This window comes from Pseudorca crassidens, chromosome 3 (assembly GCF_039906515.1).
Source record: "Pseudorca crassidens isolate mPseCra1 chromosome 3, mPseCra1.hap1, whole genome shotgun sequence".
NCBI lineage: Eukaryota > Metazoa > Chordata > Mammalia > Artiodactyla > Delphinidae > Pseudorca > Pseudorca crassidens.
In genome coordinates, this window is record NC_090298.1 from 166,549,476 (window position 1) to 166,574,587 (window position 25,112).

The 25,112-nt window shown below is 51.8% G+C and overlaps 2 protein-coding genes across 3 annotated transcripts in view; one reads left to right on the forward strand and one right to left on the reverse strand.

Moving 5' to 3' along the window:
• CCL25 (C-C motif chemokine ligand 25) lies at nt 1–22,983 on the reverse strand. 2 transcript variants are annotated; one of them, XM_067733919.1, is made up of 6 exons: nt 22,797–22,983; nt 22,065–22,202; nt 3,086–3,199; nt 1,379–1,496; nt 1,161–1,297; nt 1–826 (listed from the first exon to the last, which is right to left on the reverse strand). In XM_067733919.1, exons 3-6 carry the CDS (start codon nt 3,156–3,158, stop codon nt 693–695), a joined length of 462 nt encoding a protein of 153 aa, XP_067590020.1. In that variant the 5' UTR covers nt 3,159–3,199; nt 22,065–22,202; nt 22,797–22,983; the 3' UTR covers nt 1–692. The 2 variants fall into 2 exon arrangements, with proteins under 2 accessions (XP_067590020.1, XP_067590021.1); XM_067733920.1 differs by having other exon boundaries at nt 22,788–22,983.
• A 149-nt stretch (nt 22,984–23,132) lies between these two features.
• The window catches only part of ELAVL1 (ELAV like RNA binding protein 1), a 34,992-nt gene continuing 33,012 nt past the window's right edge, over nt 23,133–25,112 (forward strand). Inside the window, exon 1 of the mRNA XM_067733923.1 lies at nt 23,133–23,286. The gene's annotated coding sequence lies outside the window, so the exon portion shown is untranslated. The remainder of the gene's footprint in view (nt 23,287–25,112) is intronic.

Consider the following 25,112-nt stretch of genomic DNA (forward strand, 5'->3'; position numbering starts at 1 on the left):
TGACGTCCCACCAATGGTTTATTTAAAAGTTACAGAGAAGCACATCCTGGGAGAGAACTGAAGCTTTGCAAAGACCCAGAGGGACACAGGCAGGTGTGTCCCTACAGCTAGGCAACTATAGTGATGGTTCTTTCCAAGAATCGTTGCCCAGGCAGGTGTGACTCTGGTGCCTGGAGTAGGCACGGGGCTTGAAATAACAGAGCTCCCTTGTTCCAGCTATCTGAGGAGCAGGAGGTAGCAGGGGTGACAGGGAGGGAACTGATGCAGCCTCAGGTGCGGGGACTGAGATTTGCCCTGAAGCACAGAGGGGCTGGGGCAGCTGAGGCTGCAGGGTGATAACTGTGGCATACAGAGGTCCAGCCCATCTCGTGCTGGCTGATCCTAGAGAAGTGCGGGCTCATGGTCCTGCAGGAGGGACGGGGCGGATCGGCAGGGGAGGGGGCGCTGGAGTGGAGTCAGGGGCCCTGAAGTTTTCAGTCCACGCACTTGGCGTTTCATTTCAGCACTTGCCGAAGCCCCTGGGCCGGAGCAGGGTAATAATGAACAGCCCCCTAGGACCCCCCCATGCGAATCTGTGGGGCTGACCACAGAGCCAGCCCTCCGTGGTCCTGGAGGTGAGCCCCCTGACCCAGTCCGGGCTGATCAGGAGCACTCACTCCTCAGCAGTGATGAGGGGAGGAATGGTCACAGGCTCAAGAGTCCTGACCTGGATTCGCTGTTCTCAGGAGGGAGGTTTTCCTGTTGCTGCTTCTGGTGGGACCGCTAAACTTCGACAATGGTAGTGTGGAGTTTCCAGAGCTCAACTTCCTCACCCCAGAATGAGGGGCTGTCAGAGAGAAGGCAAGAGAAATAGATAAGAGCTCCACCAATACCTTTGGATTACGTGGATCCAGCCCAGCCGGATGCCGCCCACTGGGTGGTTATTTGAGCCAATGAGTTTCCCGTTTGCTTGAATTTTCCATCTCTAGCAATTGAAAGTGTCTTGACTAAAAGAGCTGCATGTTCACTCAAGCCTCCCACTCACAAGCCACTGACTCTTCTTGGGGTGCAGGCAGCTGTCAGATGCTGGCCTGCCATTCCCTCCTTTGGGGGTTGAGAAACTCAGGGGCCCGCAGCAGGGAGGGTCGGCCCCTTAGATGCTGGGCTGGGGTCTCACCCACCCTGGAAGTTTCTCCGGGTGCCGTGGTGGGGCTTTAAATGGGTCTTCTTCCGAGCATCCAGGATCTTCATCCCAATCTGCACCCACCTGGCCCTTGGCTTCCCACACACCATCTTGTTTTTCTGGGGGAAGAAGAATCTGCAGGGATGGGGGTGTAAGCGGGGAGCGAAGTTGCGTGAGAGTCCCCACCCCCTCCCCCTCCCCCATGGTCCCACTCACATCACCGCAGGCAGGTTGCAGCTCCCGCTCACGTCCTGGCGATGGTAACTCTGGGCGAACCGGAGCATGGACCGTCTTGCTGGGCCGTGGTAAGCCAGGCAGCAGTCCTCAAAAGCACCTGCGACCACACAGCCGCCCAGAGGCTCGCATCTCTACACGTGCGTGTGCGGCTGCGCAGGAACGCCCACAGCCTTGGGCACCCGCGAGCCCGCGCGCACACCACTACCCTCCCATGCCCTGTGGAGGCCCGGGCACAGCCCAGACGGTAAGGAGGCCGTTCGGCTCACCTTTGGTCCTTGATAAGGGGACAGGAAGCGGGAGTTGGAGAGGGCCCCGCAGGCCCCTGCTGGGTAGGGCCCAGGACCACGAAATAAATGGCGGACCAAGGCCATTTCCATTCCTGCTCTGGGGCGGAGGGCAAAGAGGGGGTGCAGCGCCCTGAGAAGGGGAAGGGGGCATGGTTGGACGAGGAGGAGGTGGTGGTGCCAGAAGGTTCTGGAAGAATGAGCAGGTGGAATGAGCAGAGGATGAATTAATGTGGAGACGGTGCTGGGCCTTCAGGGTCCTCTGGGATCCATCCCTCTGCCCACCCGTGCCTCCAGGGGCCACATCTCAGTTCTGGGAGGGCCGTGGGAAGGGCTTGGAGGCTCCCTCCATCCCCCACCTTGACCCTGAGAGCAAGGGTCAGTGGAGTCAGATGGACCCTGTGTTGCAGTGCCAGGCAGGCAGTTCCCCGGGGCTGAGGGCCCCGCTGGCCCCAGGATCAATGGGCCCAGGCTGGGCCTGGCACCTGAAATGGACCTCTAATAGCAGGACAATGGGAACGCAGCCCAGTCCCCTCCTGGGCAAAGGGTAAGGTCTGCTGGGGTCAGGGCTAGGGCCTCTCAGAGCTAATGAGGGGCAGGTGGGTGGGGCCATGGGGCTTCCACCTGGGCAGGGGCCCTGCTTGGCCAGCTGCTGGGGCTCAGCTGCCTCCTCCGGCCCAGCGGGATGCAGAACGCAGCGGCAGAGCTGGGGGACACTGGGGGCAGTCAGAACAACCTTTGGTCACTAATATCACCAAATGCCTAAGCTAGGGAGAGGAGGAGAGGAATTCCCCATTGATAACAGTAATGGTTATCAGTGCTGCTGCCAGGCACTGGGCCAAGAGTTTTGCGGGAATCAGCCCATTGGATCCTCACGTCCCATCTCTGCGACAGGAGTTTGGAGCCCCACTTTGCAGATGAGGAAACTGGGGCTCGTAAACGCTGAGTAGCTACTCTCAGCCGGACCGCACAGGTAGCCGGAGTAGGGGAAGCTGAGATGGAGACCCATGGTTGTTGGTCTCCCAGGTTCTGATCTCAACCCCTACCCCTGGCTCTGCAGGTTCAGGTCACTGCAGTGTGTCCCTGAGGGTAAGCGGCCCCGCTGCCCGCAGTCCCTGGGCTGGCTGGAGTCCAGAGGGAGGCCTTGGGTCATGGACTGTGGAGGAGGCACCCAGGGGCTCTGAAAGGAGGGGCTGAGGACCATGCACCCCCAAGGAGCTGCACAAATGCTGGGAGTTTTTGCATGCCTGCTGGGGGGAGCTGTCCACCCGAGAGTGAATTCAGTGGTGAAGGGATGGGGGAGGCTTCTGGGGGAGGAGACAGGCACATGGCAGGGGAGGCACAAGAAGGATGGGGAGAGGGGGACTCCAGGGGGGAGGGTAGGTATTGTCTGAGATAGTACCTTGAGCGTGGACAGTGGGAGCCCAGCCACCCACGAAGCAGGCCACCAGGCAGACCAGGAGCCATGGATTCATAGTGCAGGCTGGTCTTCCTCCTCCGGCGCCTTGAGGGTTAACTAGGAAGGGCGGGTAGGTGGTTGATGAGGACCCAACATGGACAGTGGCAGGCACTGGGAGCACCCCCGTCTCGAGCCAGGGCCCTCTGCAAGGGAGGCAGGTGGCATAGGATGGGGACAAGTGTGCTGGAGGGACCTGCTGCTGGTCTTGGGGGGAGGACTCACCAAAGCCAGTGGGGTCCCTGGAGCCGGTATCTGCTGGAGTGGACCTGCCTGCCACGCCAGCAGGCTTCACCCTTTATAGATGGAGCCCCGCCCTGCCGCTCCCTCCCCACCTCCTCTCCCACTCCACCTCCCAGCTTCTCCCTCCCGCCCTGCCCTCCTCTGTTCTCCCCATGTCTTTCTAGCTCCTCTCTCCAATGTCAGGATGCACCTGTTGGAAGTTGGGCGCGAGGGGCAAAAGGACCCAAATCAAAGAGCTGGGCAGAAAACAAATGACACCTTCAACTAAGTACTCGGACGGGGCGGGGGGGGCGGGAACGGACGGACAGGTTTGGCTCCTTCAGTGATGAGAGGTGGACGGATGCAGGTGGACAGTCACAGCCTTGACCTCAACGAGCCCCCTTGAAGGCTCACGTGCCCCCTATCCCAGGCCCCTCAGCCAGCACCCCGGCTTTCTCCCTGGAGGGTCCTTTCTCCTCCTTGTCCTGGCCCCTCTCTTGCTGCACCTCTAGGTGGATACTGGCTTCCCAGGGGCAGGACCCAGGCAGCCTAGAGCAGGGGGCAAGCCTCCACCTCTGCTCCCCACTCCCAAGCCGCCTGTTCCCACGGGGCCCTGATTTCACCGCATTTTTCTCTTCTTCCACACAATGGGATGACTTATCGTGTCACAGAAAAGCCTTGTTTTTGAGAACAGGCAAACCCATAGAAATAGAAAGTAAAATCAGTTATTGCCATGGGCTGGGAGGAGGGGAGAATGGGGGGGGTGAGGGCGAAAGGGAAGGTATGGGTTTCTTTTTGCTCTGAAATTAGATGGTGGTGATGGTCAAGGGACTCTATGAATATAGTAAACACCACAGAATTGTACACTTTCAATGGGTGATGTTGGCGAAGATAATCAATATTAAGATTAGAAAGGAGTTTGGGGACTTCCCTGGTGGCACAGTGGTTAAGAGTCCACCTGCCAATGCAGGGGACATGGGTTCAATCCCACATGCCACATGCCACGGAGCAACTAAGCCCGTGCGCCACAACTACTGAGGCCCGCGCGCCCTAGAGCTCGTGCTCCTCAACAAGAGAAGCCACCGCAATGAGAAGCCCGTGCACCACAATGAAGAGTAGCCCCCGCTCGCCACAACTAGAGAAAGCCCGCACGCAGCAACGAAGACCCAATGCAGCCAAAAAAACCCAAATTAATTAATTAATTTTTTTAAAAAGAAAAGAATAGAAAGTTTTATTTGAGCCAAACTGAGGACTAGCCCAGAAGCCCGCTTCCCAGATTACTCTGAGAAACTGCTCCAGAGAAGCAGGGTTTTCAGGGCAGTTTTATATCTTGTCAGAAGAAAGAATATGAAACAAGTCAGGGAGATATTTCTTCAAGGTTTCAGAAAAACAGACCAGCATGTACACAACAAGTCAGTATGACCTTGGTACCTGGAAGGGAGTCTTATCATCAAAGGAGGACCAGCCCTGGCATCCCAGGAGGAGGGGCTTTAATCTTTATTTTTAACATGGACATTCTTTACTTCTGGTCAATGTGCCCTTTTCTTTAATAATTAAAGCAGACGGCAGTGCATGTTTGATAGGCCACTAACAGGCTATTTTAGGTAACATCAAATTCAAGTTAACTTATGTATAAGCCAGAATGGCTTCCCTATATCTCAATATGTAAAAATTTCTTTTATCATGCAATGTATGGAACATGAATTTTCCCCAGTATTACATTGAGAATAATCTCAATAGAACTGTTATTAACGACCACAATAAAGCAATGCTCTGGTTTTGGAAGAAAAGAGGGAGCCCCAGGTAACCACGCAGGCAGGAAGCAAAGCAAAACCCAACTAGAAGTAGTTTCTTTTTCTCCTGGGTTAGCGCGGCCCACCCGGAACAGGGGTGTGGGGATCGGGGTGGTGGGGTGGGGAGCGTCGGGGAAGGGGAAGGGGGTTCTGCAGAGAGCTCGCAGCTGATTGCTTTTAACTTTTTTATTGTCCGCATCCTTAGCTATGGACCACCCTGAGTATTTATGACACTCTGTACCGCTTTCTCATCTCTCGCGCTCCACCAGGAGGCCCTGGCAGGGGGTGGGGCACGCCACCCACTCCCTGGGTCTGGCCGGATGGGTGGGGCTTAGCACAGGGGGCGGGGCCTGATGAAAGGCACTGGGCGCCGGGGCGGGGCTTTCTCTGTGGGGCTTAGGCCAGGGCAGGGCTTACGGGCCCCGCCCCGCCCCTCCACAGCCGCCGAGACTCGGCGGCCCGGCTCGCGGTCCTGTGCCGGTGGCAGTGGCTGCTCCTGGGGTGGGTAAGGCTGGGCCAGGACGCGGCTCCGCGTGGCTGAGGGCGTGGGGACGCGGCGTGGCGGGCTGGGGCCAGCCTCCCCGCTGCGGCCCACTGCCCCTGCCTGCCCCGCCAGCGGTCAGCGGCCAAGACGTGGCGTTACGAAACCTTGGCTGAGGTCCCCGTGAGCGAGCCCACCTCCCTGCACCTCACAATTTGTCCCACCGGCAGCCTTAACGGGGAGGAAGGGGTGAGAGGAACCAGCACGCGCGCGGGGCAGACAGGGATTGTGCGCTCTTGGACCCGGCTCAGAACCCAGGTGTCCCGGCAGTGGACGGGATGCTTAGGGACTAAAGGCTCTGGGTTGAAACCCAGAGTTCGGAGGACCGCAGTTGCTCCACGGTCAGGGCTAAATTGCGAGAGGGGAAGCCTCCACTCCTACAGCTGCTGGAGGCATTAAGGGTAAACTGCTTCCAGCAAGGGGACTCTGTTCTCCGCACGTGTGAACCGGGCACAGAGGACAGAAGCTTCCTCCCGGTCAGCAGCTCAGAGAATGGGGCCGTTGTGCGTGGCCTCCAGCCTGCAGCTGAGCCAGACGCAGGGGCTGACCACACCCTAAGGACTGCAGGGCAGGCTGCAATGCCCCCGGGGTGGGGGAGGGGTGGGCAAGGGCACAGCTCAGCTCAGGGTGCCTCTAGTGGGTGCACACAGATGGCTGTACTGCAGACTGGGGCAACAGTGGGCTTGGTGAGGGGAAATTCCAACTACTGCCTTTGGAGTGAGCTCCTCTGGGGCGGACTGAATACCGGCTCCCTCTCATTTCTCTGCTGGAGGAACTTCCCAGGTGCTCAACGGTTGACCCACTTTTACAGAGAAGGAGACCGAGGGTCAGAGAGGCCAAGTCGGACTTCCCTGGCGGTCCAGTGGTTAAGACTCCACACTTCCAATGCAGGGGGTGCGGGTTCGATCCCTGGTCAGGGAACTAAGATCCCACATGCCGTGCGGCACATCCAAAATGAAATAAAATAGAGAGGCCAAGTCATTCCCCCTTCTAACTTTTTATTCTTGGCCAGGAAAATCCGACTTTTATTTCTTAAATATTGTGAAGGAAAGGGGGACAGTCCCCTAATGGGAGAAGGCCATTGAGCATCTCCAGCCACAGGTTAGAGTCAATTCGAAAGTTTACATTGTTTCTTTTTCCTTTTATTTATTTATTTTTCTGTGAAAATTTTTATCAATAAGGATAATTAACAATACCAAAACAATACAAATCACCTCAAAATATAAATTGGTGAAACAGTGGTAATACACACAATGTAACATTATATAGCTATCTAAAAGTTGTCAAAAACTAAGATGGAAAAATGCTCATTAAACATTAACACAGATCATTAACAAATAGGTACAACAGAATCTCATATTTATTTCTTAAAGTCTAAATGCATAAAAATATGAAAACGTTTGCAGTAGTTATCACCACTAAGTGTTAAGATGAATGCTCCGAAATCTTCTTGGTGTTTTCCTGTCTTCTCCCAGGTTTCCTTACAATAAACATGTGTTACTTTTGCAATCAGAAAAAAAGGGAGGGGGAGGTTTGGGAGTAAATTTGACAAATCATTTTTTTGCAGTACTGAGTCCCTAGCAAAGTATTCTCCCCCAAGACTGCCACCCTCAAACCTTAGTAACTCAGCTACTAATTCAAATCACTATAGAAGTGGTGCTGTTATGAAGACTGGTATTTTTGATGAGTTTTTTTCTACTTCAGCGTTAAATTCTTTAGCAGATGACACATTAGACTTCCCTCATTTTGATGAGTATCTGTTTGAGAACTGTTGAATGCTTGTTAGCTCTTTTTAGTTTAATATTTATTGTTACTCTTGGAAAAATTTACTATGTTTTTAGGTAGAGTTTATACACCGGCCTCGTCATGAACAAAATGTAAGCTACTGAAGGTTTTGCCTTTGGTTATGCCCACAAAGCATTTGATCTGTTTCACAAACGTAAGTGATGAAGAATTGGTTCTCCTTGTTGGCTTCATTTTGTGTTTGTAGGAGAATGAGGATTTCAAAATGTTAAAAATGAAAAGTAGTTTATAGTTTCTGGCAGTTTGTACAGTTCGGTACATTAAAGTTCTACATTTTAAATTTTAGTTACCTTGGTTCAGGAAAAACACTAGTTGATACAAACTTAAGTCACTGTCTATGACACGTGAACACGTGAATGTTTTGCTAATGGTTCTGTGGTCTTACGTAAGAGCCTAAGCCTGTCTCTTCTACCAGTAGAGTGGTGTAGAATGTAAGCTTCCCCTCATACAACTTGTCTCCTCTTTCTCTCTTTACAAAAGATGGCAGGAAACCTGTTACTAGAACTTCATATAATGTAAAGTGATCAAAAAATTGATCTGTAACAGGAAAAAGTAACCTATTTTTGTGTTGATGTGCTTAAAGTTTACGTTATAAGTATCATCTTTCTCCCCCAAGACATTTATTTCTGTAACCAAAGTGAGACACCATCTAACAGTTATATTTTGGGAGAAATAGCCAGTGCATGTAAGGCTTGCCTATGTTGGATTCTACTATAAATGAAACATTAATTCATTTAAACCTCAACGTTCTTATGAGCAAGGTACTCTTATCACTTTTAACAGATAAGGAAACAGCACAGAACGAGTAAGTTGTAGAGCTGGGATTGAGTAGAGTGGTTACTACAGTGCTTGAACTTACTATATGTTCTACCTCTAGCTTCATTTCCTTTTATTTTTTATTAAGACATTTTTGTTTAAAGCAGTTTAATTTTCCAAGCAAAATTGAAGGGAAGGTGCAGAGATTTACCATATACCCCCTGCTCCCACACATGCATTGCCTTCCCCATTATCGACATGCCGCATCTCAGAGGTATGTTTGTTACCATTAATGAACTGACACATCATTATCATCCAAAGCCCATAGTTTGCATTCGGGTTCACTCCTGCTGTTGTATATTCTACGGGTTTGGACAAATGTATAATGACATGGACCCACCATTACTGTGTCATATAGAGTATTTCACTGCTTTAAGAATCCTCTGTGCTCCGAGCATGTGTTTTTTATTCTGATGATTTGACAGCCAGGGCCTTACTGATGGTGGAAGTACTATCCCTCCCAGGGCTAGCAGGTTCCCAAAGATAGTAAATGACTTCCTTATAAGGGCACCTTTCATATGCAAACCAGACAATCCAGAGCCCATACCCTAACCCCCTCGTCCATCAGGCGTCTATCCTCCAGCCCTGATCACCCCAGGGCCAGGTGCCAGACAACTAGGGACAGTCTCTGTACCCCAGAGCCTGCTGGAATTATTCAAACTAGCCAGTCCTAAGCCTGCTTACCCTGCCTCACTCAATCCTTCCCACAGAAATCACAATAAAGCCTCTTGCCCACATTTCCCCCTCGCTCCCTCTGCCTCCTGACTGGCCCTGGTGCCTCCCCATGTGGCCCTGCATGGCACAGTGTGTGCCCCCTCCTTCTGGGCTCTGTGAGTAACAAGGTGCCTTTTCAGTGGCAATCGTCTCCTGATCTGTTGGCCTCACCATACCTGAATAATTATAAAACCTACAGTTTAAAACAGGTGTCAAGGGGGACTTCCCTGGTGGTCCAGTGGTTAAGACTCTGTGCTTCCAATGCAGGGGGCGTGGGTTCGATCCCTGATTGGGAACTAAGATCCCACATGCGGTGTGGCACAGCCAAAAACTAAAATAAGTAAAATAAAAATAAATAAAACAGGTGTCAAGTGATATGCAGAGAGTTGGAGACAGAGGGCAGGTAACAGATGCATCACTCCCCACATGGGGCTCACAGCTAGTGGGGGAGATGTTCGTGGGATGCTGCAAGGCTACATGGTCAGCATTCTAGAAAAACATTCACAGGCAGGCTGTAGGGGTTCAGAGGGCATCCTATCAGGTCTCCAGGGGGAATAACTTGAATGGAGACCTAAAGACAAGCAGGTGTTAGCGGCCAGATGGAGCAGGACACCAGAGAGACCTGCCACGTTCAGGATGGCTGGGGACTGGAGGTGCGGGGGGGAGGATAGTGGAAGATGAGGTGGGAGGCGATAGGCTATTCAGGGCCTCACGTGCTGAGCTAAGAAGGGCCATCTTCATCCAGAGGGCGCTGGGGAGCTGCGGAGGGATTTAGCCAGAGGGAGGGTTGTGGTCAGGCCTGTGTCACAGCTCTGCCAAGGTCACGTGGAAGATGCACTGGAGGGGCATCAGCTCAGGCACAAGAAGACTCAACAGTCACCAGGCTGTCTTCCCATGAGGGCTGTGGGGAAGCCTCTTTCCCAATCCTTCTCATGCCCTACCTTAGCAAGAAGTAACTCAGGAAATATTTACCGAGGTCTACTATGTGCCAGGTTGGGTAGTTAGAGCGGTGACAAGACAGACTGGTGCCTACTGTCGTGGAGATTTTTCATTTTTGTTTTTCTAACAAAGGGGTTGCCATAGCATGTGAGGAGTGCTAACATGATGCAAAACAGGGACCCAGAAGAGAGAAAAAAAACAAAGTCAGAAACAAAAGTGGGGACATTACTGAGCTTTAGAAATAAATAAAAAAGGATTATAAGAGAATACTATGAACAACGGTACACCAACACATTAGACAGCCTCAGTGAAACTGGCAAACCGCTAAAAACAAACTACCAAAACTGACTCAAGAAGAAATAGAAAATCTGAAAAGACCTATAACAAGTAAGAAGATTGAGTCAGTAGTCAAAAACCTCCCAACAAAGAAAAAATCCAGGACCAGATGGCTTCACTGGTTCATTCTACCAAACATTTAAAGAAGAATTAACACCAATCCTTCTCAAACTCTTCCCAGGAAAAAGAAGAGGGAACATTTCCTAACTCATTCATTCTCTGAGGTCAGCATTACCCTAATACGAAAGCCAGACAAAGTCATCACAAGAAAACTACAGACCAATAATCCTAATGAACATAGATGCAAAAATCCTCAACAAAATACTAGCAAACCAAATTCAGGAGAATATTAAAAGGATTATACACTTGACTAAGTAGATTTATCACAGGAATGCAAGGGTGGTTCAATAAATGAAAATCCATCAATTAATACACCACATTAATAAGATGAAGGAAAAATGATCCCCTCAATTGTTGTAGAAAAAGTATTTGACAAAATCTAACACCCTTTTATGTTAAAAAAAAATTCAACAAACTAGGAATAGAAGGAGATTCAATGCAATCCCTATGGAATATCAATGACCATTTTTGTTTTTCACAAGAATGGAAAAGCGGATCCTAAAATTCATATGGACTTGCAGGGGACCCTCAATAGCCAGGAAAATGGAAGCCTAGAACCACCAGTGCTACTGACCTGTGGGTCTGGATACTTTTGTGTTATGTTTTGTGTTGTGCTGTCGAGGGCCGTCCTGTGCATTATAGGATATTGAACAGCATCCCTGGCCACCATCCACTAGATGCCGCTAAGCATTGTTTCCTGGTTGTGACAACCCAAAATACCCCTAGACAAAAGTCCCTGTCTCCCCTGGCCCCTGCTGAGAACAACTGCTCTAGTGAGAAATCGGGCGACCCAAGTTTCACTTCTGTCTCACGTGCCGTGTTGCTGAGTGTGTATGTGTGTTTTAAATGCCACGCTGTTTGGCCCTGATCCCTCAGCTGTTAATAGTGAATACTGCAACCACAACTGTAAATCTGCCTGCTGCATGTCAAGTCCTGTGCTGATGAATTCTATATCCACTGCCAGGTCCTGTACCAATGAATTTTATCTACAACCCATTTTGTGTCCGTCATCTCTGTGACAAGAGCATTTTCCCAAGGTTCTGTCCCTGGTCCTTTTTTGGGAAGGCTGAGGCTGCACAAACCCTGCTTTGGTATTTTAGCTGTTGATGAAAGAGCTTGAGGTGCCTCGTAGACTATATGTCTGTTTGGCTGTGAACTTCTGCCAACTCAAGATGTATGGCTATAAAAATGAGATGTTTTCTCCTAGGGATGAGGGGAAAACAATTGGTCCAGGACGTGTTGGAGAATGTGGGAAGCCTTTCAAAGTCAACTACGTGAAGCAAGGATTAGGGCTTTTCGGTCTTTACGTGCATAACTTTTTTTTTTTTTAATTTGGGCAGAAAAAGTGATCATTTTGTCTGTTTCTCCATCTCAGTGTTCTAAGCCTGAGAAGGTCTGTCTGGTCCACCCAAGCCCTGATTCCTGGTATTCTCTTACAGTCACGGAGGGCAGAAGTCCTAAAATCAAGGTGTCGGCAGGGCTCGTTCCTTCTGGAGGCTCTAGGGGAGAATGGGCTTCCTTGCCTTTTCCAGTTTCCAGCAACCGCCTGCATCCCCTGGCTCCTGGCCCCTTCCTCCATCTTGAAAGCCAGCAGTAGAGCATCTTCAAATCTCTCTCTGACCTCTGCTTCTGTTATCACATCTCCTTCTCAGACCCAGACCCTCCTGCCTCCCTGTCATAAGGACCACCATGATTGACGCTGGGGCCGCTGGATAATCCAGGATCATCTCCCATCTCCAGGTGTGATTAACTTAATCACACCTGCAAAGTCCCTTTTGCTGTGTAAGGTCACATATTCCCAGGTCCTGGGGGTCAGGACACAGAGACAACTTGCGGGAAGGGCATTATTTGGCCTACCACAGCACCCATGGGGGTCAACCTCCTAAGGGGGACGGGGAACACTCCTGGGGGCAAGTGATATGTAGACTCAGTTCTGGAAGATGGCAGGTAGGGAGGGGGATGGGGGGCAGAGAGTTCCAGGTAGAGGGACTAGGGCACATAAAACAGCAGGCTCCCTGAATACCTGACCTAGCTGTGACCTGAGGGCCCTTAACATCAGCACAGGAACCTGGTCGAGGGGACAGCTGCCCAAGTCCGGAGAGATATTTGGCTGTCACAGTTGGGGTGGGGAGGTGGGGGGCCAGAGATGCTGCTACACATCCTGCAATGCACGGGGTTCTGTCTCCACTAGGAAGAATCCTCTGGCCCTAACAGCAGGAAGCCCTACTGCGGCCACTTTCTGGCCCTGTCTCTCCAAACCCAGAGGGGCTTCTCCCCTTCTCTCCGCATGGAGGGTTTCTGCTCAGCAACCTGTGGCCCATCTACCCCTACCCCACCTTTCTGGGGAAAAGCTGTTTCTACTTCCTCCTGACCTTTGGCCCACCCCAGAACGGAAGCCTGTGTGTGGGCTGAAGGCTCCTACCTCTGGAATGTGGGGCCCTGGGAGGGAGACAGAGCTGAGTAGTAGTGCTTTCTCCCTGCGCCCCGCTCCGCAGCCCCACCCCAGGCCTGACCCACTCTGACCTCTGGGTCCCTGCAGCACCGGGAAGGGAAGGGAGTCAGACGGTGTGCTAAGGTCGATGCATCTGTCATTGGACGGGGAACAATCTAGTTCACCCACGGGACACTAGACAGCAGGTGACAGGGCTCGTGACAGGAGGAGGGGTGAGTTGGTGCGGGGGATCCCCCCTCCAGCTCCTTGTTGCCGCCACCCTGCAGGGCTCAGGTCGGTGACGTCCCTCAAATACGGGCCCCTTGAGTTCCGACGGGTCTTCCTGGGGTCTGGGCAGGAGTGGGTGTCCATCTCACCCACTGAGGAGGGGACCCCTGTTGGGGTGGGGGGGACGGAGCGGGGTGGGTTCTGCCGCGACATGGTGAAACCGGGCTAGTGCCTTACTGCCGTTGGCCCTTGAGAGCAAGTTGGCTTCTGGTTCATTAGGTCAGCAGACCTTTGACACCTACTGGGTGCCAGGCTCCGTGCTGGCCGCTGGGGGTGATAAGGCCAGCAGTTCCCTCAAAGAGCCCGCAGAGGCTGGGGAGGGCAGGGCTCTCACTCTGCTGACCGCTTAACCGAGAGCCAAACCCTGTGCCGGCGCCCCATCTCCCAAGATGGCGTGGTAACAGAGGGGCTGCATTTCTGGGGGGAGAGACGAGGGGGTGGGAGGAAGGGGCGGGGTGGGAGGAAGGCGGGCTGCGGTGATCTGGGTAGAGGAAGCCCCGGTGCAACTGCGCAATGGCCCCGGGAAAAGGGGGAGGCGAGCATGTATTCAGTGGGACTTCCCTGGGGTGAGCCCAGGAAAACCGCTGCTCCTGGAGGGGAGGGCTGGTCTGGGGTGACGGCCCACCTCTCCCACCACCACTGGCTCCTGCCCCTGCTGTGGCCAGCCTCTGGGCATTTCCACGTGGCCCCTGGCTGTGTCAGAGCCCCTAAGGTATGGCTCCCCGTCCACCCACTGGAGCCCCAGGGCTGCTCCATCCACCAGAGAATGCGGTACCCAAACCCCAGAATCCCCTTGGCCTATGGAAGACTGGGCAGTGCCTGTGTGTGATGAGGGCCACCTGAGCTCCCCCGCCCACACCCAGTGGGCTGTGGCAGAATTACATGCTCCCCCAGTGTTATGAGCTGGATTGTGTCCCCCTCCCCCAAATTCATATGTTGAAGGCTTAGCCCCCAGGACGCCAGAATATGACTGTCTTTGCATTTAGGGTTTTTTTTTTTAATAAATGTATTTATTTATTTATTATTTTTGGCTGTGCTGGGTCTTTGTTGCTGTGCACGGGCTTCCCATTGCGGTGGCTTCTCTTGGCACAGGCTCTAGGCGCACAGGCTTCAGCAGTTGTAGCTCGTGGGCTCTAGAGCACAGGCTCAGTAGTTGTGGCTCATGGGCTTAGTTGCTCCGCGGCATGTGGGATCTTCCCGGACCAGGGCTCGAACCTGTGTCCCCTGCATTGGCAGGCAGATTCTTAACCACGGCGCCACCAGGGAAGTCCCTGCATTTAGGGTCTTTAAAGAGGTCTTAGAGTTAAAAATGAGTACAGGGTGGACCCTAATCCAATATGCAGTCATATGTGTGTCCTTATAAAATGGGGAAATTAGGACACAGACAGATGCACAGAGGGAAGACCACGTGAGGACACAGGAAGAAGATGGCTGTCTGCAAGCCAAGGAGAAATACTTCCAAATGAAACCAACCTCGACCCTGGACTTCTCGCCTCCAGAACTGTGAGGAAATGTGTTTCTGTTGTTTAAGCCCCCAGCCTGTGCTTTCTTTTGGCAGCCCTAGTGAACTCACACACCCAGGATGCACCTGAGCAAGGTGGCAGCCCATTGGGTGCCTAGGGATGTGGGGGGGGGGGGACAAAGATGAAGATGGACCCTTTCTCCATGGCCTTGGTTTCCTCCTCCTCCCGTGTGAACCTGAAGCCATCACTTTAACTGCACCACTGAGGATGCCCGCTTCCCTTCACCCTCGAGCATCTTAAGCCGCTGGGCCCTGGCTGGGTGGAGGAGTGGAAATAACACCCCACAGATGCTACCACGAAACCACGAGCCTCCACCCCAGCTGGGTTCTCCTTCCCCAGAGTGGTCCATGAAAACCATCCCCCCGGCCCCTCCCCTCTCCCCAGCTCCCACGCCCACCCCCGAGTTATCTGCGTCCTGCTCAGTCCTTCCTCCTGCCCATCCAACAGTACCCAACTCACAGGTTTATGGTGAGGATTAAACTGCGTCCCCATAGTGCTCAGCCCACGCCTGAGAGGCACTCTTACTCCACATGGTTGCGGGGCTCCTGCCCATCATTTCTAGAGGACGCGCGATTCCCCAAGCCAGCTGCGTCACTGTGCGTCTAGATCACTGCCAACCTTTTACTCATTGAAAGGAGTTCCCCGGTAGCCTAGTGGTTTGGACTCTGGGCTTTCACTGCCATGGCCTGGGTTCAACTCCTACTCATTAAAGGCTGTAAGAATAGCCCTTCCACTGGGGGCTCAGGACACTTTTCGGTGGTTTAACCAAAGGGTGAGACTATGACCCCTGTAAGATGCTGGGTAAGTATCTTCCAAAGGTTTTGGAATTTTCTGATTATCATGGCCACCACCCTGAGGAAAGCCAGTGTCCGGGTCCCGGCAGCCCTGGAATGATCTTCTTAACCAGCCCGCACCCGAGGGCCACTCTGAGGTTTGTTGACTCCCCCACCCCCACCCCCGTGAACTGTCTGTTTCTGATCTTTGCTCCTTCGGTTCTTAGCAATTTGCGTGAGCTTTTAACAGCTGATAGCACACCTGGCTTTTCCTCTGGCGCAACTTGCTCTTAACTACGGGAGATCAGAGGTTAGCACTCGTGGAGCACTCCGAGACATGCCACCGGCTGTGCTTTTGGACCTTTCGTCTGGGGAGCTGGGTGGTTTGAGGGTTTCCTGCTACATGGAATGTGGGAGTTGCCAGGGTGGGGCAGAGGCCCCGTAATGGGAACACCCACCCTTGGTTGCACTTGCCCGGCACATCGGGACAGGTGGGAGGCACCCTGGCAAATCCACGGGCCCCTGGCCTGCTTCCCATGGGAGGCTGGACAAGGAACAGGGCTGGAGAACGGTCACAGCCAGGTGAGCCAACGACTGATAGGCATGCAGCCTCCATCTCATTTATAAAGAAAAGATTTGGGAAAACAGCCTGGCAGTTCCTCAAAAAGTTAAAGTTATTTTGTCATCCAGCCACTCCACTTCTAGGTATCTACCCAAGAGAAATGAAAACACATGTTCATACAAACGCTTGTCCATAAACGTTCACAGCAGCATGATTCACTAAAGCCAAAAGGTGGAAACAGCCCAGAAAACGTCCATTGATGGATGAATGGATCAACAAAATGTGGTCCATCCACACAGTGGAATACTACACAGTCCTAAAAATGAAGGAGGTACTAAATCACACTACAGCACAGATGAACCTCGAAGACATGATGCTCAGGGAAAGAAGCCAGGCACAATAGGCCACATATTGTATGATTCCATTTATATGAAGTGATCAGAACAGGCAAATCCATGGAGTCAGAAAGTAGATTAATCGTTGCCAGGGGCTAGGGGAGGGACTGCTAATGGGCATGGGGTTCCTTCTTGGAGTGAAGAAAATGTGCTGGAATGAGATATGTGAATATACTAGAAACCACTGAATTTCTGCTTAATTTTTTTTTTTTTTTTTAAGAAGCACTGCAAAAAGCCCAGCAGAGAAATGTAAAACATTTAGAGACAGAGCAAGAAGGAGAACCTGTATGGCATGAAAAAGAACAGTTGGGTTTTTTAAAAAAAAACCAGAAATCTTAAAAATGGAAAAAAAAAAAAAAAGTGACACAGCAGTTACTACCTGGTCACTGGCAGAAATGAGGAGGGTGACATGATGGTGGAAGTGAAAGTGATCACCGTCAATAACACGGTGACCCTCAGAATCAAAGCTGTTCTAACCTTTGACCCAGTAGGAGATAAAATGCAAAATGCCACTGCTGTTCTTGCCGGAAGGTCAGCCGAGTGTAAGGGGCATGGGTCAGATCCAGAAAGGTAATTCTGGAAACCAACACTCGCCACGCTCACTCAGGTCAGTGACCCGTGTGATCTCATGCTGGGGCATTTGGAGACGAGTTGGGGAGCCCTTCCTGCTCTCCCGGGCACTAAGCATAGAATTTTCTTTATGGGGCTGCACCACAATGGTTGTCCCAGGCATCATCTGCTCTGCTCGGGGCCTGCTCTACATGTGTCCCTGGTGCCCCCTGCTTTTTACAAATAAGCACACGGAGGCTCGGGGAGGTTATCAGCACAGCAGTTCCTGGACGAAAGCCCTGTGCTTCTGTGCCCGCTCCAGGGCCAGGCTCTTCGGGTGAGAAATGTGTACAAGTAGGAAGCACGGGCGACCCACACCCGGAAGGAGCCAGCGCCCGTGGCCACCCACTCTTCCAACACTGAAGTAATCAGGGCCATGAGCCCCAAAGGGTTGCCCACCGAAAACTAAACTCAACCGTCCAGGGAAAGGTCAGTACAGCTTTCTGGTTTTCTAAATAACTCACCTATTCAGCACTTGCGATGGAATCAGTTGAAGTCGGGCCCCAAAGAGCTCAAGTGCCAGAAGGTTCTTTGGGCTCGACCAGGCTGCCCGGCTTCTGTCCAGAGCAGGATGGGTGCTCTGCTTCAATGCTTCGGCTCTGTTTGGGGGCTGACCAGTGAACGGCACCCCTGACATTTAAACCTATTGTTTTGGTCGTGCTGCGCAGCCTGCGGGATCTCAGCTCCCCGACCAGGGATCGAACCTGTGCTCCCTGCAATGGAAGTGCTGAATCCTAACCACTGGACCGCCAGGGAGTTCCCTAAACCCATTTCTTATGTCCCCAAGATACCCACACACACACACTCGGAGCCCTGTAAGTGGTCCAGATGTCATGGCTTCCCCATCACTGTGCCTAATGACTCGGGCCACCACCTTCTCCACACGTGACTGTCACTGAGTCCCAGAGATCCCACCTCTAAGACATCTGGAATCCTCCTCCTCTCCATATCCCACCCATGCCTGCTTTGACAGCTCTCCCGAGGGGTTTTCTTGACAGCCTGCCTCTTTTGAAGAGTGCACACCCCGCCTGCCTCTGGGTCCCTTCCTTCTAACAAATAAGCAAAGAATCATGTTAAGTGTCTCATTTAAAATTCTCTTTGGCTGAAAGACAAATTCTTTTAGGTGCCCACTGCCTGTGGCAGGAATATCAGGGTCCTGTGGCTGCTACAGTAAAAGACCACAACCTTGGTGGCTTAAAACAAGACACATTTATTATCTTACAGTCCTGGAGGTCAGAAGTCCAAAGTTAGTCTTACCGGGCTAAAATCAAGGTCCCGGTGGGTCTGCGGTCCTCCTGGAGGTGCTAGGAGAGAATCTGTTTCCCTGCCTTTTCTGGCTTCTACAGGCCGCCCGCATTCTTTGGCTCATGGCCACGTCCTCCATCTTCAAAGATGTCAATGGCATCACTGCTTATAGTACTGCTGCATCTCCTTCTCTGCCCCTCCTGCCTCCCTCTGATAAGGACACTTGTGATGACACTGGTCTCATACAGATAATCCAGGGTCACCTGCCCATCTCCAGATCCTTAATCCCATGTGCAAAGTCCCTCTTGCCAGGTCAGGGAACACCTTCACAGGTCCAGGAGACCAGGACCTGGACCGCTTGTGGGGCAGTTATTCTGCTCACCACAGCAAGACCAACCTACTTTTTCTGAAAAGGGCCCCAGGGTAAATATTTTAGGCTTTGTGGGCCATCTGATCTCTGTTGCCAAGATTGGCTACACAATTTATAGAGCCTGGTGCAAGATAAAAACATGGGGCTCCTCATTCATAGATTAAGAATTTCAGAACAGTGACAGCAGAAGTGCAAGACCCTGTGTCACTGCATCGTTTACGTAGCCAGAAAGCGGGCCCTGCCTGAGCAAGTCCACCTCTGCTCCTGCGGCCTGAAAGCAGCCACCAGCAACACGTGGACGACAGGTGCGGCCGTGTTACCATCAAACTTGATGGATGCTGAAACTGCACGTCATGTAATTTTCCCATGTCACAAAATGCTATTCTTCTTTTGTTTTTTTCCAGCCATTTAAAAATGTAGGGACTTCCCGGGTGGCACAGTGGTTAAGAATCTGCCTGCCAATGCAGGGGACACGGGTTTGATCCCTGGTCAGGGAAGATCCCACATGCCGCAGAGCAACTAAGCCCATGCGCCACAACTACTGAGCCTGCGCTCTAGAGCCCGTGAGCCACAACTACTCAGCCCTCATGCCACAACTACTGAAGCCTGCACGCCTAGAGCCCGTGCTCTGCAACAAGAGAAGCCACCGCAATGAGAAACATGCCCACCACAACAAAGAGTAGCCCCCGCTCTGCACATCTAGAGAAAGCCTGGGTGCGGCAACAAAGACCCAACACAGCCAAAAATAAATAAATAAAATAAACAAATTTATTAAAAAATAAAAAAATGTAAAACTCGTTTGTAGCTCACAGGCGGTACAAAAGAAGAGCCATGGGTGGAATCGGGCTGTAGTCTGCCGGCTCCTGGTCTGATGGATAAAATCCCACCTTCCCTGCCTGACTCTCTAGGGCCCTTTGCAGCTGGAGACAGACACTTCTCCAGTCCCATCTCACCATCCTCTTTCCTCATGACCTGCATTTGGCGTGTCCCACCGCTCCCTGCTCCTGAACCACGCTCGGGAACAAAAGCTGTGCCTTTGCTCTGGCTGGTCCCTCTATCTGGAAGCCCCACTTCCCACATCCTCTGGCTGGTAGACCCTTGCTCCTGCTGTCCTCTGGCCCAGACGCTGCCCTCATGAGAGGTGGTGCTCTGTGCCTGGCCCTCGTCACACTAACTGGGTTTATGTGTCTACACGTCCTCTTCTCCCTTGCAGCAGTGATGTCCTCGAGAGCAGGAACCCAAGCTGAGTCATCTTTCTGTCTCCTGATCTCACGGACCCTCAGAGCATGTGCTGAGAGAGATAACAAGAATAACCTGGGGACTTCCTTGGAAGTCCAGTGGTTAGGACTCAGCACTCAGTGCTTTTACTGCCAAGGGCTAGAATTCGTTCCCTGGTTGGGGAACTAGGATCCCACGAGCTGTGCAGCGCGGCAAAAGAAAAAAAAAAAAAGATTGGATAAACTAATAAATGGGGGGAAGAAGAGGTAAGTCTTTCATGCAGAAGAATTCCATATAACTTAAGTAGATATCCACCCTTGAGAAGGGGAACAGACATCTCCACTCTCCGTGTGGGCTGCACATAGTGACTACCTTCCAAAGGAAAGGGGGGAAAAGTGACTTTATAGTGGAGAAACCTGACAAATACTAACTCTGCCAGGTGATGAAAGCCAATATCAACATGCATAAATAAAGCTGATAGTATGTATCCTTGATATGATGTAATAAGGATAGCACTTTACCTCTTTGGTCTTCCTCCCTCAAACCCATCATCCCAGTATTACCACGGAAAAATACCAGACAAATGCCAATAGAGGGACATCCTACCAAATATTTTTTTTTGCGGTACGCGGGCCTCTCCCTGCTGTGGCCTCTCCCGTTGCGGAGCACAGGCTCCAGATGCGCAGGCTCAGCAGCCATGGCTCACAGGCCCAGCCGCTCCGCGGCATGTGGGATCTTCCCGGACCGGGGCACAAACCCGTGTCCCCTGCATCGGCAGGCGGACTCTCAACCACTGCACCACCAGGGAAGCCCCCTACCAAATATTTGACCAGCCCTTCTCAGAACCATCAAGACCATCAAAAACGAGGAAAGCTGGAGAACCTGACAAAGCCAAGAGGAGCCTAAAGAGACAGGACAACTAAGAGAATAGATTTTGGGACTTCCCTGGTGGTCCAGCAGTTAAGACTCCGCACTCCCAATGCAGGCGGTCCGGGTTCGAGCCCTGGTCAGGGAGCTAGATCCTGCATGCTGCAAGCTGCAGTGAAGATGCCGCGTGCCGCAACTCAGACCCAGTGCAGCCAGATAAATAAATTTTTTTTTTTAAAAGGGATTTTTTTTTTTTTTTGGCCGCACCATGCGGTATGTGGGGTTTTAGTTCCCTGACCAGGGATCGAACCCATGCCCACTGCCCGGATTCTTAACCACTGGACCTCCAGGGAAGTCCCAAGAATAGATCTTAAAAAGTTCTCATCACAAGGGAAAAAAAAATTGTAACTATGTGTGGTGATGGAGGTTAATCATTAACCAAACTTATTGTGATCATTTTGCAATATATACATGTATCAAATCATTATGTTGTATACATAAAACTAATGCAATATTGTATGTCAATTATATCTCTTTTTAGAGAGAGAAGACAACTAAATGTAATGTGGTATCCTAGATGAGATTCTGGAAGAGAAAAAGGACATTCGGTAAAAACAAAGGAAATCTAAACAAACATGAACTGTGGTTGACAATAATGCATCGATATTGGTTCATTAAGTGTAACAAATGTATCATACTAATGAAAGATGTTACAGACGGGGAAACGGTATGGGGAAAATGGCAACCCTGTATCTTCTATGCAACATTTCTGCAAATCTGAAATTCTTCTAAGAAACAAAGTCTATTAATGATAGCAAGGATAAAGCACAGACGAATGAATGAAAGACTACATTATTCATCACGGTGACAGTGACTATAGCTCCCCTCTCACAGAGCTATTGTAAGGACTCCATAGAACCCACATAAAGCATTCAGCACACAGTACAAGCTCAACTCAGAGCACTGGACTCGTCGACATTCTACTAAATCTATGCCATCCACTCTGGGAGCCACGAGCTCTAGGTGACCAAATTTAAATTAAATGAAAATTAAGTACATTAAAAACTCAGTTCTTCAGTGCCACCAGCCACATGTCAAGGGCCCAAAAGCCACATGGAGCTAGTGGCTATTAAATTAGGCAATGCTGATAAAAAAAACCCAACATGCCCATCATCACAGAAAGTTCTATTGGACGAACACTGCACAAAACCATAAATGGCATGATTATTGGTTCAGTGTTCTTGACTCCTTGGGGTCCTTCTGCAAATCCTATCTTCTCAACCTTCCTGACAGCCCTCTTTCAAACTGCAACCTCCACACCCCACCCTTGCCCTATGTCCAATTTACTTTTCAGTCTTACCACTTTTCACCACTTGGTGTGGAATCCACTTGATTTCTTTCCTGCCTCCCCATCTAGCTCTGCATGGTCCGATGCGGTAGCTGCTATCAGTTGTGGCTGTTGAGCCCTTGAAACGTAGCCAGTCTAACTTCAGATGGGCTGTGAGTGTAAAAGACATACCAGATTTCAAAGGCATGAAAAGAAAAGAGAATGTAAAAAGATCTCATACCTTTTTATATTGGTTACACGCTGAAATAACATTTTGGACATAAATTGGATTAAATAAAACACATGATTAAAATTAACATCACTTGTTTCTCTCTCTCTCTCTTTCTCTTTTTTTTTTATCCTTTAGTATGGCTACGAGAAATGTTAAATTATGCGCGTGGGTAACATTTGTGGTTCGCTTACATTTCTCATGGACAGCGCCAGTCTAGAATGTCAGCCAAATAGAGGCAGGTATTTTTGTCTGTTCACTGTCCATACAGTGACTGGCACATAGTAGGCGCTCAATTAAATTTTAATGAATGGATGTCAGGCAGAGCCTCTGGAAACCCGCTAGTTCTAATAATCAACACTGATGGTACACTGATCACGTCCCAGGCCCCACTTCCTCACTACACCTGATAAGGAAACTGAGGCCCGGCGACGTGACGTCAGCCCATGCCCAACGGCACGTAGTGCTGAAACGTCGGGGCCGGGATTCGAACCCGGGTTCTGTCCCCAGAGCCCTGGCGTGCTTACCGCTCCTACCTCGCAGGGTGGTGACGGCGGCCGCGGCGGCGGCGGGACAGACAGGCGCGAGACCCACAGCATGCCCTCGACAAGTGGCATGGCCCTTCGGCCACCGCCATCCATCGGCCTCCGTGGGCCAGGCCCCAGTCTGCCCCCTCCGCGGCCATCGCTGGCCACCCGCGTCTCTGCCTGCAGCCGATCCCTCCTCAGGCGGCGCCAGACGGAAGTCCCGCCCCAGCCGTGCGCCCCGGTTCGCCGCGACAGCAACGCGGACCAATGAGGAGCGCGCCGTGGCGGACGCCGGCCAATGGGCGCGCGCGCCGGGGGGGCGTGTCCGGGCCGTGGGCCGGAGCGGATCGTGCGCGCTGAGGAGGAGCCGCCGCTGCCGTCGCCGTCGCCGCCGCCGCCGCCGCCGCCACCGCTACCGAGGCCGAGCGGAGCCGTTAGCGCCGCGTCGCCGCCGCCCGCCCGCCCCGGAGCAGACCCGGGCCCGCCCGCCCACTTCCAGGTGAGGCGGGGGCCTTTGGCGGTGCCCGACGGGGTAGGCCGCGGCAGGCCTGATCTCGCCTGGCCGGGCCGCGGGCGCTCGCGGGCCTGCACCGGTGGAGGCCCAGGCCGCGCCGGGCCAGGAGGGGACGCGCGCGGGCCTCGGCGAGCGGGCTGGGGCCGGCCGGTGTGGGCGCCGGCGACAGACCCCGGGCCGGATTCCTCGGCCGCCGGGAGGGCCGGGATAGGGGGGCACGGCGTGGGCACGCGCCTGGCGGCCGGGTTCCGAGGCCGGGCCCGAGTAGCCTTGCAGGCCGGGTATCCGGGGGCGGGAGAGCGAAGCCAGAGGCGAGGGAGTGGGGTGGGCGTCTTCCGCGCGCAGAGGTCACGGCCCACGGGCTCGCTCCCCCGGGAAATCCTACACATTCTTTTGTGGTCGTTGTCAGAGGACCGCGGCCGATCTGAGGTCCTCCTAGAAGTGTGCAAACCCTTCAGTATGTATGAGAGTCCTAGAAAAAAATAATTTTTTTTGAACGCCATCTCTAACAAACAATTTTTGGGGCGTGGGACGTTTGGATTTGTAAAGTGTGTGTGTGTGTGTGTGTTGAAAACACAAACTGCACGCAATTGAACAATGGGGTATGGATGCTCTTCCTTTTCCGGCGTCCTTTGCTGCTAGGCTTATTAAAATGGGTTCTAATACCTGCCGTGTGTAGGGCAGGTGGGTAAGGACTTCTGCAGGTGCTGCCCCTGGAGGAATAGAGCACACACCCCCCCTTACTGAAAGTATTCATGGGGGATCCGGATAGCCAATGCTCCAGAAGTGGGACGATGGGGAGGAGGATTCACTAGAGAAGGGTTTCTCAGCCTTGGTACTACTGACATTTTGGGTCTGATCATTCTTGGTTTGGGGTGGGGGGAGCTGTTCTGTGTGTTGTAGGATGTTGGGTATCATCCCTGGCCTCTACTCACTAGACGCCAGCAGTGTCCTCATTCCCCAGTTGTGAAGATCAAAAATATCTGCAGACATTGCCCAGAGTATCACACACATACACACTCACACGTGTGAGAACCACCACTGGACTAAATGATCTTCCACTAAAAGGTCCCCTAGCCCCATCTCTGATGCCTTGGAATTCAGTGCTCCCGAGACGTTGAACAAACTCAACTGTGGGAGCCTTAGTTTTCTTATCTGTAAAATGGGATGGATTAGAATATTGCCCTGCAGATTTAAGGGTGTGGGAAGCGCCTTGCATCGTGCGTGACCTGTGCCTGGTAGACACTGAATTTATAATGTTATAAGTAGTCGACAGTAATATTTAGTGGGGATTTACTGTGTGCTTTCTACTCACAGATGTTTATCTCCAGCCCTTGAGGTAGGTGCTGTGTGTTGTAATTTCCATTTTAGGAACAAAGAAACTGAGGTTTCGATGGGTCACTTAATGAGACCAGTCTCACACAGGAAAGTGGCTGATGGCAGGATTTGAACTCAGGCCCTCTGACTCAGAGTCCTTACTCTTAACTACTGGGGTTTACTGTTCTTATAATCCCAGGGTCTGGGGGACCCCGAGAGACATTCCATTCAATTGTCATTGAGCATTTTCAGTGTGCAAAGCTCTGTGGTGGGATCTGTTATAAAATTCTGCGACTTCATGGCCTATGAAGAAGCCAATATATAAGAACATCTCAAAATGTGGAAATAAATCACGTTTATGTTGAAGCACTTGGTTTTGAGGAGGCGGAGTTTCAGGTTGGATGTGTTCAATCTGAGGTCATGGGGCAGCAAGTGGAAAATGAGAGGAGAATTATGAAAATACCATCTTCCTAATGCCTTGCTTTTGCCTCTCT